General features: G+C 38.6%; 1 protein-coding gene across 12 annotated transcripts in view; it reads left to right on the top strand.

Annotated features, from left to right (window-relative positions):
* The window catches only part of CACNB2 (calcium voltage-gated channel auxiliary subunit beta 2), a 464597-nt gene that overhangs the window by 200147 nt on the left and 242547 nt on the right, over nt 1-21903 (top strand). Inside the window, exon 1 of one of the 12 annotated variants that reach the window (XM_086334117.1) lies at nt 17625-18336. The exons of the other annotated variants lie outside the window; for them this stretch is intronic. Coding sequence (XP_086190243.1) covers nt 18256-18336 — 81 coding nt within the window. The 5' untranslated portion in view covers nt 17625-18255. Of the gene's footprint in view, nt 1-17624; nt 18337-21903 lie in introns of those variants that run through there. 12 annotated transcript variants of the gene reach the window in all.

The following is a 21903-nucleotide window of genomic DNA, read 5'->3' as shown; positions in this document are numbered from 1 at the left end:
CTCAAACTCATGTCCATTCAGTCTGTGATTAACCCAAATGTTACAAACTAGCTTCATTTTAAAACACTGGTTATTAGGACTCCATGCTTCCACTGCAGGGGGCACAGGTTTGACCCCTGGTCGGGGAGCTAACATCCTGCAAGCTCTGTGACCAGGAAAAAAAAACAAACACCTTTCGCCAAATAGGTAAATATGTTTTTAAAAAATGTTTTGTAAAATATTTGCTCAAGAGGGAAGGGATATATGTATACTTACAGCTGATTCACATTGTATGGCAGAAACCAACACTACATTGTTAAGCAATTATCCTCCAATTGCAAATTTTTAAAAATTTGAGAGTGTCTTTAAACACAGCCATTGAAAAATAAAAAACCCACCATATTGTTTTTTGAAGCCTTGAATTAAAGGTTCTATGTGTTACCTGATGTCTTTGCCATATATAACTTGGGGACACCTATTTTAGGAAATGCCTCCATCCTCCTTCCCCCACTGAAGCCCAGGCAGGTAGCCGTGCTCTGATGCAGCCTTTTGTGCTGTTGGTTCAGAGGGCTTCTATTGCCAGATGACCTTTCTGCTCAATAGATCTGCTTCCCATTGAGCTAGGCTCCTCTATTTGTTCTTTCTTGGTATTACCTTGACACAACAGCCAATTCTCTTCTGTTTGAATCAGAAGCAGCTTCATATTTTTGTTTACTGGGTTTTTTTTTCCCTTGTAGTTTTGTCGTGAGGCATTCACCATTCTCCTCTCCATCACCAAGAGAATAAATAATTTATATAACCCACTCTGATTTCCAAACAACAATGCAGAATGAAGGACTCTGAGCAAAGCCTCAGAGTTTCTAAGGCCCTGAGTATGTTAGAGTTTCTATCTCTCACTTTTTCCCCAAATGAATCATTGAGTCCTCATTGGTCATTTCATTATCAGGAAAATCAGATTGTTCTTTTGAGCAGATACCAGACTATGAAATAAAGTGATAGTCATTCAAAGGGAGCAGATCGAAACCTTTTTTCTACAAAGATTAATAGGACACACTCTCATCAGGAACAGAAGCTTCTTCATGATTTTCAAGGGTTCCAATTGAAAGGGGTGAGAGCAGGATGGCAGGAAAGGGGAAGTTTAAAAAAAGAATCAATCAAAAGATCAAGAATTTCTCTTCTCTCTCAAGGTAACACACTTTTTTACGTATTAATCATCACTTTCCAAAGCTTTATAAAGAGTACTTAGGATAATTTAGGTCTTCCCTTGTGGCTCAGATGATGAAGAAGTCACCTGCAATGCAGGAGACCTGGGTTCAATCCCTGGGTTGGGAAGAGCCCCTGGAAAAGGAATGGCTTCCCACTCCAGTATTCTGGCCTGGAGAATTCCATGGACAGAGGAGCCTGGAAGTCAGAATTCTCTGGTGGCTCAGATGGTAAAGAATCTGCCTACAATGTGGGAGACCTGGGTTTGCTCTTTGGGTTGGGAAGATCCCCTGGAAGAGGGCATGGCAACCCACTTCAGTATTCTTTCTTGGAGAATCCCCATGGACAGAGGAGCCTGGTGGGCTTGCAATTCATGGGGTGACAAAGTGTCAGACATAACTGAGCAACTAAGCACAGCACAAGATAATTTAATGATACAGGACAGAAATCACCTCATTTTCATTTAAACATAGAATTCATTGACAATTTACAGCGGTGTTTTTGAGTGTGTTCTCTGATCACTGGCCTAAGAATTCTTGGACAAATTATTGTTTGACCAAGAAATGCAGATCCTTGGAACCATCCCACACCCTTAGAATCTGCATCTCCAGGATGGACCATCTTCATTTAATTTTTGATCTTCTCTCAGTATGATTTCTGTACACAGAATTGTTTGAGGAGAGCTCAGAGAATCAAAGAACATTTGCAAATCAGGATGGGAGTGTTGGAAATCATGGCTGGACCCTTCTTCTGAGACGAGTGTAAAACTCATCTCAAGTTGGCTTGTGTCAAGGTTCACATTCCTGGGGGAGAGGACCACAGAGGATCTTTTCAGGCCAGAATAGGGGAAAACTTGACAGACTCCTGTCAAGCCAGCATACAATAGAGGAAGAGAATTTCCAAAGGAAACTCTATTTGTTTCTGGAAAAGAGAATACATCCGAGATGGCAGAAACCACAGATGATCTTTACACATACAAAGAACACGATCATGATTTTCTTAATGAACCACACTTTCCTGTGGTTAAATCTTAGAAAGTAAAGCTTGAACATCTTCAAGCTTAGCAGTGATGATGTTTCTGAGTTATATAAACGGGGATTATGGACCAGGTAGTTAATGGCAACTGGAGTTTGTAGGAAAAATCCAGAATTGCCTTTCTAGTAGAATCAGTGCTTGATAAAAACTTGTCAAGAGTAAAGGCCTGTAATTGTCTATTTCTGTACATCTCTGGTTTTGTTATTAAATTTGTTACTAACTTAAAAGAGTAAAGACCAATATTTGAATTGATCTAAGTAACTAATAATGACAGTAAAGATTTTATTGAGACATTCTATAAATATTGACAACTTATTGAATTATAATATTGAATTACCATTGAAGTTTATAGAATCAGTTAACACTGAAGACTCTATCAATAAAAGAGCTAACGTAAAATAACATATTATCTCCTTCTAAGGTACAGCTTTTATTGCTTGATTGGTTCATGCCATTAGTTTGTCCTTGTGTATCACTGACCTTACTGGAACCGTTGGATCTGAGCAGACACAGTTCTGGTAAATGTCTACCATGAGAGATATAATGTGGATGTCGTACTTCTAGAAAGTTCTTTTTGGGATTTTTACTGACCTCTCATTGTGAAATCATTGTAGATGCCACAGAAAGAAATAGGATATCCTATGGGCAACAGTGTGTGGTGGGCCACTCTGACAGCTTTCCTTAAAAAGGAAATTGCTGAAGTAAATTTACCTATCCATTTATTTTGATGAAAATAAATTTCAGTTCTAAAAAAATAGAGAAGGGAGCGAGGCGCCCTAAGTGTAAAGGAATAAGAAAGATTAATGCATAAATGTGGAATCTTGAAAAATGGTACAGATGAACCTCTCTGCAGGGCAGGAATAGAGATGCAGACATAGAGACTGGACATGTGGACACAGGGTGGGCAAGGGAAAGATGGAATAAATTGGGAGGTTAGGACTGATATACACACCCTACCATGTGTAAAATAGGTAGCTAGGGGGAAGCTGCTATAAAGCACAGGGAGCTCAGCTCAGTGCACTGGGATGACCTAGATGGGTGGAATGGCAGGGAGGAAGTTCCAAGAGGGGGGGGGATATACGTATACATATAGCCAATTCACTTTGTTGTACAGCAGAAACCAACACAAAAAATTTCTACTCTGCAGACTTGAATAAGACAGCAATACAAACAGACCTTAGAACTTGTGATCTTGTATTTGAGCACTCTCAGCAAAGTTTGCCTATTAATTTTTGTCTGAAGGTGGGTGCAGAGGTCAAAGCTTCCACCGGTCATGACCTCTCTTCCTTTGGGATCACAAACATTCTAAAAGAGAAATCTGTGTACTTTTTATTTTATAGGGCAGATCTCCACTTCAGTTAAATTATCCTGATTTAAAAATGTATTCTTTTAAGGCACTCTGATCAATCCCTCTTGAAAAAACCAATTTCATAGAACTTTCATTTCTGAACTATGATTATAATGTACTCATTACCATTTAAAAATAATAGAATTATTATTTCTACAGCCCAAGAAGCACTAAAAGTTTTGAAATGAATCTCTACTTCAAAGGGAAAAGCCATCACTGCTGGAGGGTACTCCTCTGATTTTTCTTGTCTGCTCCTTTATTGCACTATTTTTTTTTCCATTGAACTTGACTCTTGAGCCATGATTGGCAGGATAATCAAATTAAAGAATACTCTTAAAAGACCCTGATTTGGGTTCTGTTTACCTTACAGCTTCATGAAACATGAGATGACAATTTGACTTTTTTTCTGAGTTTATTGGATAGTTTATATTTACTCTACCTTTTTAAGTCCTTGATGAGACTGGCACTTCTCCATGGCATTTTATGTGCTAATTAAGTCGCTGAGGATTTCTTTCTATCATCTCTGCTCCATTACTACCTACAGAAAATGGCATTCATTTAGAACTGGTACAGTTTCATCTATGGTTAGATTTCAGGGTATAGGTCATAGTTAACTGCTAGAGCTCTGAAGGGTCAGATGTAAGTACTGATGTGCCATCTAAACACCAGCTTTCAGAATGTATTTTCCAACATTATCCTGTTAATGCTAGTAGTTCTTCATGAAGGGGAGAGATTAGCCTCAATCAGGCAATAGATATGACATGTGTTTTTGAAGATCAGCTCTTAGGAACTGATGGAAGGGCATGCAGAGAGAAGATTTCTCATAGTAAATGAATTGCTGCATGAGGAAAATAAAGTCTGTTCATCTTCTCCCACGCAAGAATGGTTTTCCAGTGTTATTTATTTTAAATAATGGCTCTGCTTTTTGTAAAACCTGGACTAACATAATAAGTGTCTTTATTAATGGCTTCTAAAAATTGCTGTGCAGCCCAAGTAAACTCAAGATTTTAAATTTCAGAGTAAAGCTTCCCCATCAGCTTTTATTAGTAGTAATATGAACTGATTTCTCTGATTTCAAAGTATGGGACTTAATTGCAACCAGAGTATGAGACTTTGTTCAGATTAAGTCAAGAACTTATGATTCAACTTTTCTTCATTCCTGGCCAATCCTCCATAAGTGTCATTAAGTCAGAGTTTTAAAATATATTTCATAGTCATTCCAAATAATAACTAATCATAAATACAGAACATTACTGTTCCATGCATTGCTTTCAGATTCATATAAAATATTCGAATGGTTGCATACTTAGGGCAAAAAAACAATGAACTCAGACAATTTCATATTAACTTAATCTTCGAAGCAAAGAGTGAACCGGATATAAACAATATAAAGTGAAAGACAGTGAAAGTGAAGCTGCTCAGTTATGTCCAACTCTTTGCAACTCCATGGTCTGTAGCCTACTAGGCTCCTCTGTCTGTGGGATTTTCTAGGCAAGAATGCTGGAGTGGGTTGCCATTTCCTTCTCCAGGGGATCTTCTCGACTCAGGGATAGAACGTAGGTCTCCCGCATTGTAGGCAGACGCTTTACCGTGTGAACCACCAGGGAAGTCACGAACAATATAAAGAAGTGAATAATTATGTCAGCTTATTAGAAATGTCAATCACATCCTTGCCAGCCTGTAGCCTTTGATGTTGTGAAATTGCTGAACTCATTGTTCCTGCCACAGGGCAGCCCTCTGTGACCCACGTGAACTATACTCTCTCCCACCCCACCCCAATGGGCAGCCAAAATGTGTTGGATCAAGATAAAAGTTTGGCTTAGAAATTTGAGTGGGGAAGACACAGATTCAGTTAGCATTGGAAGCAAGAGCTGAAAAATTGTTGTGCATGAGAGTCATAGTCATTTGGACTCAGGGCCAAGCCAACATTTTGAGTATAAGTATTGGGTTGGCCAAAAAGTTCATTTGAGTTTTTCCATAACATGAACAACTCAAACATTTTGGTAAACCCAGTAATATAAGGAGACAGAAGCTATGTGATGAAAAGTGTGTGTGTGTGTGTGTGTCTGGAGGCATGAGTTTGAAGATGTGAAATGGCTCCTAGCCTTTCTGAAAGTCTGATTGTTCAGCTTTTCTGAGTTCCTACAAATATGTATCCTTTAATCAAGACCCCACCTCTTGGGGGCATGGTGGGGGCTTTAGTGATCTCTGCCCATTGTTCAGCTTTTCTGAGTTCCTACAAATATGTATCCTTTAATCAAGACCCCACCTCTTGGGGGCACAGCAGGGGCTTTAGTGATCTCTGCCCTTTTCAACCAAACAAAGCAAGGAAAAAACATAATCAACCGAGGAGACAAGAGTGAATGCCAAATCTTAGCATAAACTTACATAAGGATGTATTATATAAGGGAGAGATGAAATGTATATATAGCAGTTCATAAAACAGGTGATAATTAAAGTGTGATATCTCATGCACTATAAAATTAAACATTTAATTTTTAGCTTTATGTTTAGGTTTATTCATTTGTTCAATATTTATCTAGTGCCTAGCACATACCAGATTCTGTTATTTATGGGGCACATAAAGATAAATCAAATAATCCCTTTCCTCAAGGAATTTATATTAATAGTATTTATAGTAATTAATAGTGTACATATATAATTATAGTACTCATAATTTGCATTGTATTATATAATTATAGTGATTAATAGTGTATGACACTAATAGTATATAACATAGACTAAAACAACATCTCTTCCAATGAAAAAAATCTTACTGTTTTTGAATCCCCAAACTGTTATCCTCATTTAGACAGATCTTCTGTGGGCATTTGTCTGGGAACCAGTTTCCTATAACCAGTTATAATGTGGCTATTTATGCATAAGTTTTGGCGCAAATCCTGGATCTAAGTGCGTAGCCTGAGTCCTGTTCAGAAATAGATATTTTCTGGCAAATGTAAAGATTTGTGTATTCACATATCTAATTAGAAGGAAATGATTGTTCTTAATATGACAGTCACTGCTTAGATTAATTTCAAGCCTAATCATAGAAGTGCTACACATGCAACCAAAGAGAGGCAGGATTTGGATTACGACTTGATGTGGGAAGAAATAAGAAGCTATCTTATCCATTGTAAATTTACCCTGATGTGAACAGAGGCACTCAAGCTTGAAGACACTTTTGGCAGCTTAGACAGTTGGATTCAGATGGGGAAAGTCGGGAGGACCACACTCTCAGATATTCTCAAGATGACGTAGTAAGAGGATAAAAGTCTGAGCAATGGTGGCTGTTGGCAGAAGGGAGAAAAGAAATATAAAGAGGGTGATCCTAGCTTCTTTTATTTTTACTCATAAAACATGGTTTATTTATTTTTAAGATTTTTTAATGTGGACCATTTTAAAAGTCTTTATTGAATTTGTTACAATATTGTTTGCTTTTTTAAAAAACTATTTTGGTTTTTTTTGGCTGCGAGGCATGTGGGATCTTAACGCCCTGACCAGGGATCAAATTCACAAGGACCCTGCAGTGGAAGGTGAAATCTTAACCGCTGGGCCACCAGGGAAGTCCCCAGTCATGGTTTACTTAAATGGAATTGCATTTATAATAAAGGAAATAGAAAATGGTTAAGGTAGCCAAAGATAGTCACTCTGCTTTTCACAACATATTTTGGGTTAATTGCTTCTGGAAATTCTTAATTAAAAATTTTTCTGTTAAATTTGGGTTAAAATGGAGGATGCTTGCAAAGCTCATGAATTCTCACTGTAGCCATTCCTTCACCTTTTTTCTTATTGAGGACATTTTAACTGAGTTGGTTGGCCAAATTAATGAAATCTGAATGGCCTTAGCTGTGTTTTTGAAAGCTGTCCCAGGGCTGGTACAAACAAACAGTTCTGTTCTTCCTGGAAGAAGTTCAGACAGCCCCTCCCTGACTCTTCCTCATTGCCACTTCTTCCCTTCTCTCCATTGTTCAGTCAGAAAGAGCAAGAAAATGGCTTTGCAACTATTACTGAATGACACATCATTATTGATGAGGCCCTTCAAGGGGGCAGGAAGCTGTGGTTAGCCCCTTGCTTGAAAAGTCATTGTCTTATGACATTTGTCATTTCCTTGCCCTCTCTGCGGCATGCTCTGCTGGGATGTGTCTTTGAAGTTCACTTGGCAGACACTTGTATTATCATTTCAGCCAACATTTTTTTGTATATAATATGTCATAGTAGTATATATTAAAATGATGAATATGGTTCTTGCCCTTGAAGAATTTGTCATCCACAAAAGGTCAGCATTTAGCCGATAAGTCATCACAGGATGACCAATTTTTCATAAGTCTCATGACCTATTGACAGAATGTTAGGCAACTTACTAGTAATATTCAGATTGGAAAGACATGGCCAATGGCACAAAAATATGCTTAGAACATGCTGGGATAAATAAATAAATGGTAAAAATATCATAATTCTGGTTGGCTTTTATTGCCTTTCCAAATGATTTTTTCCCAGATATACAAAATATGAATGCAACTGAGATTCTTATGCAATAGTTGGGTATCTATTTGTAAGTGACAAAATTTCCTATTTAATTAAAAATTAAACATTGGAAAAAACACTCAGATTGATCTAAACTAAATACAGAGCTCTTCAAAGTCCTTGGTGTTATACTAAAAGCCCTGACTTGAGCTAAACAAAACAATTCTGACAGCTGTTTCAAATCATCAGAGCCAAGTTTTTATAACTTGTATGTTTCAGTAGTCCATAAATTTATTCATTATAGTATTCAACATAATTAAAAGTAAATATATATATTGCTAACTGGCCTCACTCAAAAAACATGTGTACACATAGATTTGTTTTGAATAGACTCAGGTTTATGTTGAATGATTGAGTCAGTTATTAATTTTGAAGGGCCTTTGTGCAGTGCACAGACTGTACTGCTGTGTATGGCAGCGTCACCCCCACTTCCTCCATTGCCTGTCATCACTTTTGCAAATCTCAAGTAACTTTCACATGCATGATTTTATTTGATTTGGCTTCGGCCACATTAGGTAGATATGAAAGTTATTAATATTAGCCTTCCTTTACAATAGAGAAATCTAAGACTCAAACAGCTTTATATATTGATCACACAATAAATACGTCATGAAAACCAAGCAAGAACCCTGGAGCAGGTAGATCTCAGGCACTGAACCATTGTGTGCTTTACACTATTCAACATGCTTTACACGTAATTTCATAAAACGCTCACAAAAACTCTGTGGCGTTGGTATAACTGGAGTCTTTGTGGATAAGGACACAGGTCCAATATAGTTAATTACTTTGTGCTAGTTTCCATATTTTGTAAATGCAGGTGTCAGAATTCAACCCTGGTCTGACTCCAAGTCTTAGCTCTTTCTGCCATGCTTGAGTCTGATTGTTAGATGGTAGATGTGTCCTTATGAAGTCCTTATAAAGCACTGCTTAATAAGAGAAAACTGCCTATGGAGGATATGCTACAGAAGATACTGCTTGCATTTTTAACAGAATAGGACATAAAGTGGTAATACTTTCAAGAGGGAGAACCACTTACTTGTCAGCCTGTGCTAATTGAGCATCTATTAAATGCCAGGCAGCCACTGGGGTGCAATGTGAGAAATGACTCTGAAAGTCAAAGTACTTACTCTCAAGGGGATCACTGTCTAATAAGATTACTAAAGGGCCTGTATGTGAAAGCTACAGCTACTCAGTAATCTCCAAAAACCTCTTTCAGGAGGGGCTCACTTAGTGAATTCACTGAAGAAACACTCACAGATTTGGAACTTCTGTTCCATTCTCTCCACTAATTCGAGTGGATACATGTAATAACATATCTTGTTTCCCCAAAGCAGAGTCTGAGACAAGGATTCAGTGTACGCAATCTATTGAGCTGGTGGTCTCTGGGAGATAAGGAATGAGGAAAACCAATATTAAAGGTCATTATCAGCCTTCCCTGGTGATCCAATGGTTAATAATCTACCTGCTAATGAAGGGAACAAAGGTTCCATCCCTGGTCACGGAAGATCCCACATGCTGTGGAGCAGCTAAGCCCACACTCTGCAACTACTGAAGCCTGTAGGCAGCAGCGAAGACCCAGTGCAGCCAAAAATAAATTTAAAAACATTTTTACAGATCATTATCAAGGTTGTGGGCAAAGGGGACTAGATTCCACCAGCTTCCCTGAGAACTGTACCAAAACCTCCCAGAATTGTCACTCTCAGGCTGATGGCAGTCAGGAACATGTGTTCACCAGCTCCTGTCCTCTGTTCATTCAGCTGACTCTAGAGGCAGTGAGTCCCCACCCCCAACTTCTGGGCAGGCTGGTGGACTGAGCAGATGTTGGTAGAATTGATGAGTTGAATAGAGTGGGAAGTTGCCTGGCTTGGGCTTGAAGTAGGACTCAGAGTAAATGGCAGCCATGGCTGAAATCAGAGGTGGGTTAAGAGAATGGGATACAGCAAATCTGTCTCAGATCTCAGTGGGTGGCAGTACTGGTCAGCTGTTCTTATTATAACTGAAAGATGGACCAACCAACCAGACAGATGTTGGCATCAGACCATACAGGGTCAGATTTGGGTGCTCCAGTGGTCATTTGTAATTTCCTGTAAATGAAAAGGGTAACAGTCCCTGTCATATAGGTTATTAAGAAGACTCATTAACTCAATGAGATAATGTTTTGTAGAATTCTTAGCAGGAATCTTTGGGGAAATACAGACCCTGAAAGACCTGTATTAACTGGACCAGGAATTTATTTTTAAGCATTTTTTTCTTTAGTCTAACTTGTTAACACACAGGTCTAACTTGTTAAACACAGTTTATCTGTTTCTGCTCATTAAAATTCTACTAAAAGGTCAGTTAAGAGATTCATCTGCTGGAGTATCTTTCATCTATGGGATATACCTGGTTGGGCACAATAAAACTCAAATCCTTTATTGCAAACATATGCCTGAAAGGAAAATGCTAAGCCATGACAAGAAATAAAAACTTCTCCCATTCTCTCCCTAGAAATTAATCCAGGAGAGTTGGCCTGGGAATTGAGACGGGTTGTGAGTTCATATTGATAAGTACTTCTATTCTATTCCTGCAAAGCTTCCAAAGGCCACGAGACCTTTGCACATCTTAATTTACTGATGATGAAAATTGCTTGATCATTTTGAGGGCACTTCTGTGTTCTTGGCAGTATGCTTGATCTTTGAAATGGAAAGGGTACAAAGACTTTAAAAAAAAAAAAAGCCCCACTAATCTCTTGTTTTCAAGAAAGATCTCTCTTACTGAAGGAATTAAATGAGAATGATTGAATTTTAGAGATAATGGAGAACTAGGGAGTACTAAATCACATATTTGGCCCCATTTTTACCACCCAGGGCCAAAATAAGAAATTCACCAGGAAAGGAATTCATTTGGGACTCTTTGAGAAATAATTAGCTAGATAATTAGCTATGTTGGAGACACGGATAAGCATGACTAGCAGAAATCCCATCAAATCCAGGTTTACATGCCCAGGTCCTCACCCAGCTGTGTGTGGTGGTTTGGGATGTGTTGTAGCTGGTGTCTACAGGTGCCCCTCTGCCCTCCACAAGAGCCACGTGGCCAGTACTCACGCCTTTGTACTGTCCCTTCCCTCTGAATCTGGACTGGTCCTGTGACTCAGTCCTGACAAGTAAACTATGATTTAAGTAATGCTGTGTGATTTTTAAGGTCAAGAAAGAACCTTTGCATCTCCCCCTGGGGTATCTTGGAATGCTTTGTCATGGGACACTGTCTCTTGGAACCTACATGGCATGCCAGGAGACACTGTAGCCACATGCAGAGGTCGCACGTTTTACTGTGGTCACCGGCCCCAGCTGAGGTCCCAGCAGATGGCCAGTGTCATCTGCTAGGCATATGAGTAAGCCATCTGGGATGTCCACCCCAGTCAAGCCTTCAGATGACTCAGCCTCAGCAACCATCCAACCATAACCGCATTGGAGTCCCCAGATGGAAACCCCTCCGCTGAGCCCAATGACCCCACAGAACCTTGAGAGAGAATATTAATTAATTGTTACTTAAGCCATTAAGTTTTGGAATATTGTATGTAACATCAGTAGTTACCTAGCACAGATTATAAATCAATTATTTATCAGATATCAGAATTTTACTTGAGCACATGGTTGTTATAAGACAGTTTAAAGACATGCTTTTCTTTTTTCCTTTGTGGAGTAATGTTGTTGAAATAGCTTTGTGGAGTAATGTTGTTGTTTATCAGTTTCCTCCTGATACTTTTACAGATGAAATTCTTTTTTCATTGAAATGTAGTTGATTTGCAGCGTTGTGTTAATTTCTGCTATATAGCAAAGTGACTCAGTTATACATATAATTTTTTCATATTCTTTTCCATTATGAATGGAAAAGAGTGGAGCTCCACTCCACAGCATATTGAATATAACTCCCTGTGTTTATCCATTCTATATATAACAGTTTGCATCTGCTAACCCCAAACTCCCAGTTCACCCCTCCCTCACTTCACCTTCCCCTTGGCACTCCCCAAGTCTGTTCTCTGTGTCTGTGAGTGTGTTTCTGTTTCGTAGATATGTGCGTTTGTGTCATATTTTAGATTCTGCGGGTGAGCAATGTCATGTGGTGTTTGTCCTTCTCTTTCTGACTTACTTGATATAAAAATCTCTGGGTTCATTAATGGCACTGCAAATGGCATTGTTTCATTCTTTTTTTATGGCTGGGTAGTATTCCACTGTGGAGAAGGCAATGGCACCCCACTCCAATACTCTTGCCTGGAAAATCCCATGGACGGAGGAGCCTGGTAGGCTGCAGTCCATGGGGTCGCTAAGAGTCGGACACGACTGAGCGACTGCACTTTCACTTTTCACTTTCACGCATTGGAGAAGGAAATGGCAACCCACTCCAGTGTTCTTGCCTGGAGAATCCCAGGGACGGGGGAGCCTGGTGGGCTGTCATCTCTGGGGTCACACAGAGTCGGACACGACTGAAGCGACTTAGCAGCAGCAGTATTCCACTGTATACATGAACCACATCTTCTTTTTCCATTCATCTGTCAATGGATGTTAAGTTGTTTCCCTTTCTTGGCTATTGTAAATAGTGAACATAGCAGGGCATGTGTCTTTTGAACTGTAGCTTTGTCTGGATATATACCCAGGAGTGGGATTGCTGGATCATGTGGCAACTTTACTTCTAGTTTTTTGAGGAACTTCCATATTGTTTTCCGTAGTGGAAGCACCAATTACATTCCCATCAACAATGTAAGAGTGTTTTCTTTTCTCCACATCCTTTCCAGTATTTATTATTTATAGATTTTTTAATGATGGTCATTCTGACTGGTGTGAGGTGATACCTCATTCTCATTTTCTTTTAATTTTTATTTTATATTGGAGTATAGTTGATTAATAATGTTGGGTAAGATTCAAGTGTACAGCAAAGAGATTCAATTATGCATATACATGTATCCTTTTTCAAATTCTTTTCCTGTTTTGGTGATTACAGTATACTGAGCAGAGTTGCCTGTGCTATACAGTAGGGCCTCACTAGTTATCTGTTTTAAATATGAGAGTATGTATGTGTTAATCCCAATTCCCAGTTTATCCCTCCCCCCATCTTTCCCCTTTGATAACCATGAGTTCATTTAAGTCTGTGAATCTGTTTTGTGAAAAAGTTCAGTTGTATCATTTTTTAAAGATTTCACATAGAAGTGATATCATATGATATTTGTCTTTGTCTGACTTTCACTTAGGATGATAATCTTCAGGTCCATCCATGTTGCTGCAATGGCATTATTTCATTCTTTTAAATGGCTGAATAATACTCCATTGTGTGTGTAGCACGTCGTCTTTATCCATTCATCTGTCAGCGGACATTTAGGTTGCTTCCATGTCTTGGCCATTGTGTATAGTGCTCCAATGAGTACTGGGATGCATCTATCTATTTTGAATTATAGTTTTATCTGGATATATGCCCAGGAGTAGGATTTCTGGATCATATGGTAGTTCTACTTGTAATTTTGACTTGCATTTTTCTGATAATTAGGGTGGTCTAAGTGATGACAACACCTTCTCATAGCCTGTTGGCTAAATAGATGAAATCCTTGAGTGTGCCTTGGACCCTTTTGTAGTCTGGTAAATCCCTAAGAATTATTTCTTGTAACAGTACTTTCAAGTGTGTAATATGAAATTTGTAGAATTACAAGGGAAACTAATCATATAATGATATACTTTTCAAAATATACTAAAAACCAAATCTTTAATATGGTAATATGACTTATTTTTACATATTAAATAATAATAGTGATGATTCTACTGAGAATACTTATGTACTCTCTCTAGATTCTCCCATTAACATTTAATATACTTGTTTTATCACATGTCTATCTAACCAGCCAGCCAGCCTTGCATCATCAAAACATCCTAATGTTTTTACACATGTCGGTGTAAATTACAAAGCAAATTGCAGGTTTCCCCTAAATAACTCAGCATGTATATTATAAACTAGAAGATAGACATACTTCCAGATATCTGGAGTAATTATAATCTGATATGAAAATATCTGTGATTTCTATTGCTGGCGTCAGAGGTACTGCCACCACTACTATGGTTTTTTGCTGACATTCGTAATTGAAAGAAATGCCAAATTTTTGTCTGAAGTTTATTATTGAAAATAAGATGTTAATTTTTCCATTCAAGGTGTTGAACTTCCTAAATTCTACTCATAGGCTCCTTGGGATCTAAGGACCGTAGGTTAAGGAGACTTACTATGTGAAATGTGTAGATAATCTACAAATTAAGTGAAAATTGAAGTCAACTGGGTAAAATAATATAGGTATACTTTAAAATTCAAGTTTTAAATATTCTGACATTCTTACCTTTAGGGTTTTGTAGGGAAATTAATAAATGAAGCTTGGAACACTCCAGAGAGTCACTGAAAAGAAAAAAAAAAGGAAGGATTATTGAATTGACATCAACATTAGTTTGCTAGGCCTTCTGTAAGTGCCAAAACCTGGGCATTTTAAAACAGTAAGAAATATATGGACTCATAGTTCTAGAACCTACAAGTTTGAAATCCACATATCTGCAGGCCATGCTTTCTCTGATGGTTCCGAAGAAGACTCTTTGCGTCTTCTAGTCTTTGGTGTTTGCTAGCGTTTTTGGCGTTTTTTGGCTTGGAGATGCATTGCTTCATTCACATGACTGTCTTCTTCCTGCACATCATCCATCATCTTCCCTCCATGCATGTCTATCTCTATGTTCAAATTTCCCTTTTCTGTAAGGACAGCAGTCATTTTGGATTAGGGCCTACCCTAATGACCATGTTTTAACTTGATTACCTCTGTAAAGACCTTATTCTCAAATAAGGTCATATTGTGAAGTTTGGGGGGCGGGTAGAACCTAACCATATCTTTTTAGGGAAATATAATTCAACCCATAACAACATCAGACCATGACGATGCAAAAGAACAAAAGGTTAGTTGTAGTTTGAAATCAAATATTTCTAGTTGGATCTGAAATTAAATGTCTGGAGTTACATGGTCTGGTCTTACTTTTCTACAACTTCCTTCTCCAACACTCAACTTGTGCTGAACATCCCTTTATGAGTTTTAGGAAATATAAACTCTAAAAATACACATCTAAATAGTAATCCCTAGCATTTATGTTTGGAGAAGGCAATGGCAACCCACCCCAGCACTCTTGCCTGGAAAATCCCACGGACAGAGGAGCCTGGTAGGCTGCAGTCCATGGGGTTGCGAAGAGTCAGACACAACTGAGCTACTTCACTTTCACTTTTCACTTTCATGCACTGGAGAAGGAAATGGCAACCCACTCCAGTGTTCTTGCCTGGAGAATGCCATCCCTGGGAGCCTGGTGGGCAGCCATCTATGGGGTCGCACAGAGTCGGACACGACTGAAGTGACTTAGCAGCAGCAGCAGCAGCAGCATTTATGTTTTAGTCAAAACACTAAGTTGCACATTGCTTTATCTCTTTCTTGATAGTATTGTATTGTAAAAAAAAAAATTGTAACAGAACATTATATTCAAAGGACCATTTTAAAATTCATAATGGAACAGCAACTAATTAGTCAGCAACAGCTATTGAGCAACCATGAGTACCGTTTCCCTGAAGAGAAAAAGTATAGTAGACCTGGAGTAAGTCCTTAAGGAGCTCTGGCATCATAAGACAAATGAGACTACACACACACACAGACTTGCAGGGAAAAGTTTCATCTAGAAAATCCTTGTATCTCTACTCCGGTGTCTGTTTTCATTTTTCTTCAGATTTTAAATGGGGGAGATTTTTTAGCTCATATCTATCATTTTAATTGGAAATCCGAGTTTTTAAAAATTTGTTATTGATTTATACTAACTCAACCAAAATCATTTGAAATCCACTTCATAAGGTAGTTGTTTTGAGTAAGACCAAAAAGATAACATACTTAGCACGTTTTCAATAAATGTCAGCAATTATTATTGACATACCTATTGAAGGTCTAGCACAGAGTCCCAGGCAGGCCCTTGGCTTGCTGCACTGATATTTGTGTGGGTAACTGTATAGCCCCACTTGAGCTATTTTGTACTTTACAAAAATTTGACCCAAAGTATTTCTTATGAGGAGCCCTATAGCATCGTTATTTTCAAAATGAGTAAGAACCATAATTCCAGAGAATTCTTAGACACTTAAGAGCAACATATGGTCCTTAGAATACACATGCATACACAGAGTTTACTTTTGCTTTCCTTTCCCTTGAGTTTTCTTTACAAGGAAAAACTTTTTTTCTATTTCTTTAATTTTGTATCTATGTGAGATGATGGGTGTCCACTAAAGTCACTGTGGGCATCATTTCATGGTATATGTAAGTTAAATCACTATGCTGTATGCCTTAAAACTTCTTCAGTGTTGTATCCCAATTATATCTCGATAAAACTGGGAGGAAGAAACATTTTAATTCTAAAATATATAGAATAATATATTGGAAAAGATGCAGAGGAAAAAATCCAGATGCCATTTGATTTCACACAGAGAGGAATTTAAACAGTGTTGCTTCGGCTCAACATATCTTTGTGGAAAGGGATTTAACATATCTAAATCTTAATTTCTTCCTTTTTAAAGTGATACACTTATTTCCAGGATTATTTGGCATGAGACTATATAAATTCCTTCATGCCATTCCTGCATATAATAGATGCTCAAGAAAAGTGACTTCCAGCGAAGCCCCTTCCATGGACTCCCATGACCTCCATCTCTCCATCAAGGTAGTTACCCTGCCAGGAATAAAGTATTTTTTTCTAAATATATATATTTTACTGAGGTGTGCTTAAAATGTTTCAGGTGCACAGCAAGGCGATTCAGTTATACATATACACATATGTTGTTTTTGAAATTATTTTCCATTATAGATTATTACAATATATTGACTATAGTTGCCTGTGCTATAGAGTAAACCTTTGTAGCTTAACTATTTTTTAAAAAAATTAGAAATCTAGCATCAGGAATAAAATTTTTGATGAAATGGGAAAATGCTACGCTTTTTTTTTTTTCCTGTACTAATTTAACTTTCCATCAGAGAGAACATTAGAATTTGGAAGAAAACCAAAGTACAGAGTGAAATGGCTGGTTTCACCCTGCTCTGTTTGTATCTGAGCAGCCTCAGGTAGCCAACTTTTCTCCTGTGAGCTAGTTCCCCTGGCAGAACCTTCCAGAATGTTCCAGTCTGGTGAGGAGGACAGCAGCTTTCCAGTCGCTTGGTGTGGCTTGCCTGGGGGAGAAGGCAGAGGCCCGCCTGTATAATCCGATTTCGCCAACTCAAACTAATCACTACTGGTAGTAGCAAAATTTAGCCTGGATCTGCTTAGTTAATCTAGATTGACAGGAGGTAAAAAGAAACCGGGCACAAGGGCGCAGAAGCGAGGGGAGGGGACCAGCACTGATTTCCAGCCTTGCTCTTGCATCTGGGGCTTCTCATTTGCCCCCCTCTTGGGGCTTCTCTTTTTCTTCTCTTATAAACAAACGCTCCTGGTCGTTAGGAGACCAGCCTGGCACCGAGCCGCCTCACCAACAACAGGTGCACAGGGAGGCTCCGGGCTGCGCAGAGCGATCTCTCCTGGCTGAGGCTGAGCAGAAGGTCCCACCAGGCACAGACTGTACCTGAGACTATGTATTATTTATTGAAACTGAGCTCCGCTTTCTCTTTATCCTCCCGGGCAGCCCTGGAGTCAGGCGCCTCTTAAAATGGATGCCGCCAGCAGCTAACCTACAAAGTCTCCTAAATTCAACTTGCTTTCCCTCTTTTTCTTGCTAAGTAACTGTCAGCCAGCACGGCCAACCTTTTGTTCACTCTTGGGGAGTCCTTGGGAGTTGCACTTTAGCAGTGAAGGAAGAATTCTTCTGTGCTTTTGGGCGTTTCCACCTGGAATCAAGTTGTGTTTTTTAAGGGGATACTGCACTCTGGATTTTGTCCATTTTGTGGACATAGAGAAGACCCTTATGCAGCAGCGCCTGCCTTCATAGACTGGGTAATTAGAGCAGTGATCTGTGATGTGCGTGTTTACATGCTTAGCCCTAAGAAGAAAAATGGGCTCCCTGAAGGTGATCTTTATTTTTACTTATGATATCTGTGTCTGGCAAACCAGGGAACTTTTTGCATTTGGGTAACAGAGACTTTTGAAATCTACTTCCCTGGATTGTCCATGTTGGTGAAATTGCTGTTGGCCACCTCAGCCCTGCATGTTGCCATGCTAAAGACACCTAAGGGTAAAAATGTCTCTTGGGTAAGTAGACAATGATTTCCTCTCTCTTCAAAATATATCTAAAACAGAAATACTTTGAGAACTTAAAAGACATCTAGGGGTTTCGTGTTTGGGAGAAAGTATTTGCCTTAGAAAATCACAGGAAGATCTTTCTACATGTTAGACAGCCTTTGGCAAAAGCTTGATGGTGTACTTGCTAAAATATAAACTATAGGACATAAACTCTTTACTTGTTTTGGCATTTTTAAGTTGCCTCATAGTCGCATCTACACCCAGAACTTAAAATTTATGAATCCAAATTTATGATTTTAAGATGTTTTTAACCCCAGAATTCTTTAGGTTCGATAAAGAGAGTGTCAATATTATGGAGGGGCATTAAGTCAAATTTTAAAGGTAGCACATGTAGAGTTTACAGTATTGGGGGAAATTGTTCCTTTTGTGTTAGAAACAAGATAGAAATAGGTATTTCTCAATTTCATTCTGACTAATTTCTGTTAATCCATAATGGACATGTATAGTGAAAGGTTAACATTCCAGGAATAACAGTATGTTAATCCTAATCAAATTTGACTCCTTAATGTTGTTTCAAATTAGTTTCCTACCAAAAATATAAACTAGATTGAGCTCAAAATAATGAGAATAGTCTGAAAACTTCTAAAAAAGAATGACTATAGTTCCCTGGCTGTCTGATTTCCTGAGCTTGATGCATTAAAATTAACAAATGGATTCCCTTCTACTCTCCCTTCTACTCTACTTCACAAGTTCTCACAGATGAACTGTGTCTCTTACACCAGTGTTTTAGCTGCTGCTCACACCTACAACCCAACCATACTTGTCACAGAATTTGACATATCTGATTATGATTACAGTTTGCTTAACTCAGAAAAAGAAAGGATTCCATCTTTTTGGTTAAAAGATCATTTGTAGTACCTTAACTTGAAATTCACTAATTGGGTGTTGTTTTTTTTTTTTTTACATTTTATGACATAGTACAATTGGTCTGAAAACAGTGATTATGATTTTTTTCTATTATGGATATTCTTTAGAATATTTAACAAAGACATGTGTCTTAGTTTAAAACACAGCTCCCAAAATTATCTCCAAAAGTTTACAAACTTTTCCAGGTTATTCATTATTAAAAATTAATATACGTATAGTGGATTCACTCATTGTACACTAGAAATTAACACAATATTGTAAAGCAACTGTAATATCCCAATTAAAAATGAATATTTCTTATCTTGATATTATTGCTTTTGTGGCTTTTTTATCCTTCTCCTTGCCCCCCTTCACAGTATAATCAAGAGAGAAAACTCAAGGACCAGTGAGTTTTCATTCCCTCTCTGTTCAGATGGCTCCAATGGCTAATTCCAGTGCCTATAGGGGCGTCTGCCACTTTCTCCTGGTACATAAACACCGAAGAAAGGAGTAATTTCAGAAGTATATCCCCTCCTTCATCTGCATAATCCTCCTAAAAGATTAATTCTCCCAAAGCAGTGCCTGCTTAACAGAGTATTTCTGCCAGGAGGACAAAACTTGAAACATTTCAAAAGCTTAGACCACTGTTGGGTTAGGTTCCCTTCAGACTCAATTATGCTAATATTTTTTTAAAAGTTCAAGTCCCTGGCTAGAAGTTTAGAAGCAGTTCTTCTCATAGAGTCAGAATACTTGTATTTTCTTAGGTTAGAATAGACTGTTCCTGGTTTGTTGTATTTGGTGACACAAGTCTCTGTAGCAGAGTTTGTCGAAAGCAAAGTTTACAAATTTTATGAGTGTGACATTACAGAGAATACTGTCATTTGGGAGGTGTGTGTTTTCTGTTCAAGGAATGAATAATCAATGTTTCTGAATATTATAGAATGCCTTTATTTGTAATAGAGGGTGTAGAGAGACAGTTTCAAATGTTGGCCATCACTTCTGTTTCAATCAGTTGTGGTTGTTTTAGGTGGTGAATGACATTTCTCTGAGTCCTTTCACTATTAGGTACGGTGAAATGTACCCGATATACCTGCCTTTGCCATTGCCAGTTTTCATTTAAACATTTGTTTAGACTCGAATTCAAGAAGAGAATAAAATAATTCATCATGTCTCAGACCACATCGTGAACTTTGTGATGGTGAGAATAGGTCATGCATCTCTCCATCCCTGGTTCCTCTAGAGCAGGGGTCCCCAGCCTCTAGGATCCGATGCCTGATGGTGTGAGCTGGAGCTGATGTAATAATAATAGAAATAAAGTACATAATAAATGTAATGTGCTTGAATCTTCCCCAAACCACCCATTCCTGGTCCATGGAAAAATTTCTTCCATGAAACAGCGTGCTGGTGCCAGGAAGCTTGGGGACTGTTGCTCTAGAGAATTCCTTAGACATACTTGGCTCAAAGTGATAAATGCAAATACGTATTGCTGAAAATCACAAGCTCAGGGTGAAAGTGATAGTCACTCAGTTGTGTCTGACTCTTTGCAACCCCATGGACTGACTATACAGTTCATGGAATTCTCCAGGTCAGAATACTGGAGTGGGTAGCCTTTCCCTTCTCCAGGGGATCTTCTCAACCCAGGGACAAACCCAGGTCTCCTGCATTGCAGGTGGATTCTTTACCAGCTGAGCCATAAGGGAAGCCCAAGCTCAGGGTGAAACACCACTTTTCTTTTCCAATATCGTGGTATCTGGTCTAGGTGTCTGTTTAAACATGCCTGAGAGGTTTCCTGGCTGTAAGATGAACAAGAGGATGTGTGCTCCATCACTGAATCACGTCCAACTCTTCTGCTACCCCATGGACTGCAGTCCGCCAGACTTACCTGTCCATGGAATTTCCCAGGCAAGAGTACTGAAGTGGGTTGCCATTTCCTTCTCCAATGGATCTTCCCAACCCAGGGACTGAACCTGTGTTTCCTGCTTTGGCAGGCAAATTCTTTACCACTGAACCACCAGGGAAGCCCTAAACAAGTGCATAGTAACTACCTATTATTTCTCTGAGATGCAGTGAGAATTAGCAAGTCCTCTGTATAAGCGTTCAACAATCATTCAACAGATGTTTATCAATTGCTTCTTTTATGATAGTCTCAGCACTGAGTCAACAGTAGCGAGTAAGGTACTTGAAAATCTGTGTCCTCAAAGAGCTGAAATTCTAGTAAAGGGAAACAGGAGATATATGAGTAATGCGTGAGATAGAATACAGTCAAGCAAGAGACATGAACTTATCTACAAAACAGTAACAGACTCACAGATGTACAGAATAGGTTTCTGGTTTCCAAGGGAGATGGGGGAATGGGAAGAAATGAATTGGGAGTTTGAGGTTAGCAGATGCAAATTAGGATATATATAGGATGGCTAAACAACAAGGTCCTACTGTGTAGCACAGCGAACTGTTGAACTGGGATAAACCATAAAGGAAAAAAGTATACAAAGAACCACTAAATAGGAATATAAATCACTTGGCTGCACAGTAGAAATTAACGTTATATACTTCAGTAAAAAAGTCAAGCAAGAAATGGGTTAGAAATTGCTGATCAGTGGAAGAGGGTGTTGCATGTTGGTCCAGCTATTTAAGCTAGGGCTTCCCTGGTAGATCAGCTGGTAAAGAATC

Source organism: Bos grunniens, chromosome 13, assembly GCF_055505025.1.
Source record: "Bos grunniens cultivar Pamir isolate PY7600 chromosome 13, Bosgru_T2T1.0, whole genome shotgun sequence".
Classification (NCBI taxonomy): domain Eukaryota; kingdom Metazoa; phylum Chordata; class Mammalia; order Artiodactyla; family Bovidae; genus Bos; species Bos grunniens.
This window is presented reverse-complemented; position numbering and strand designations above follow the sequence as displayed.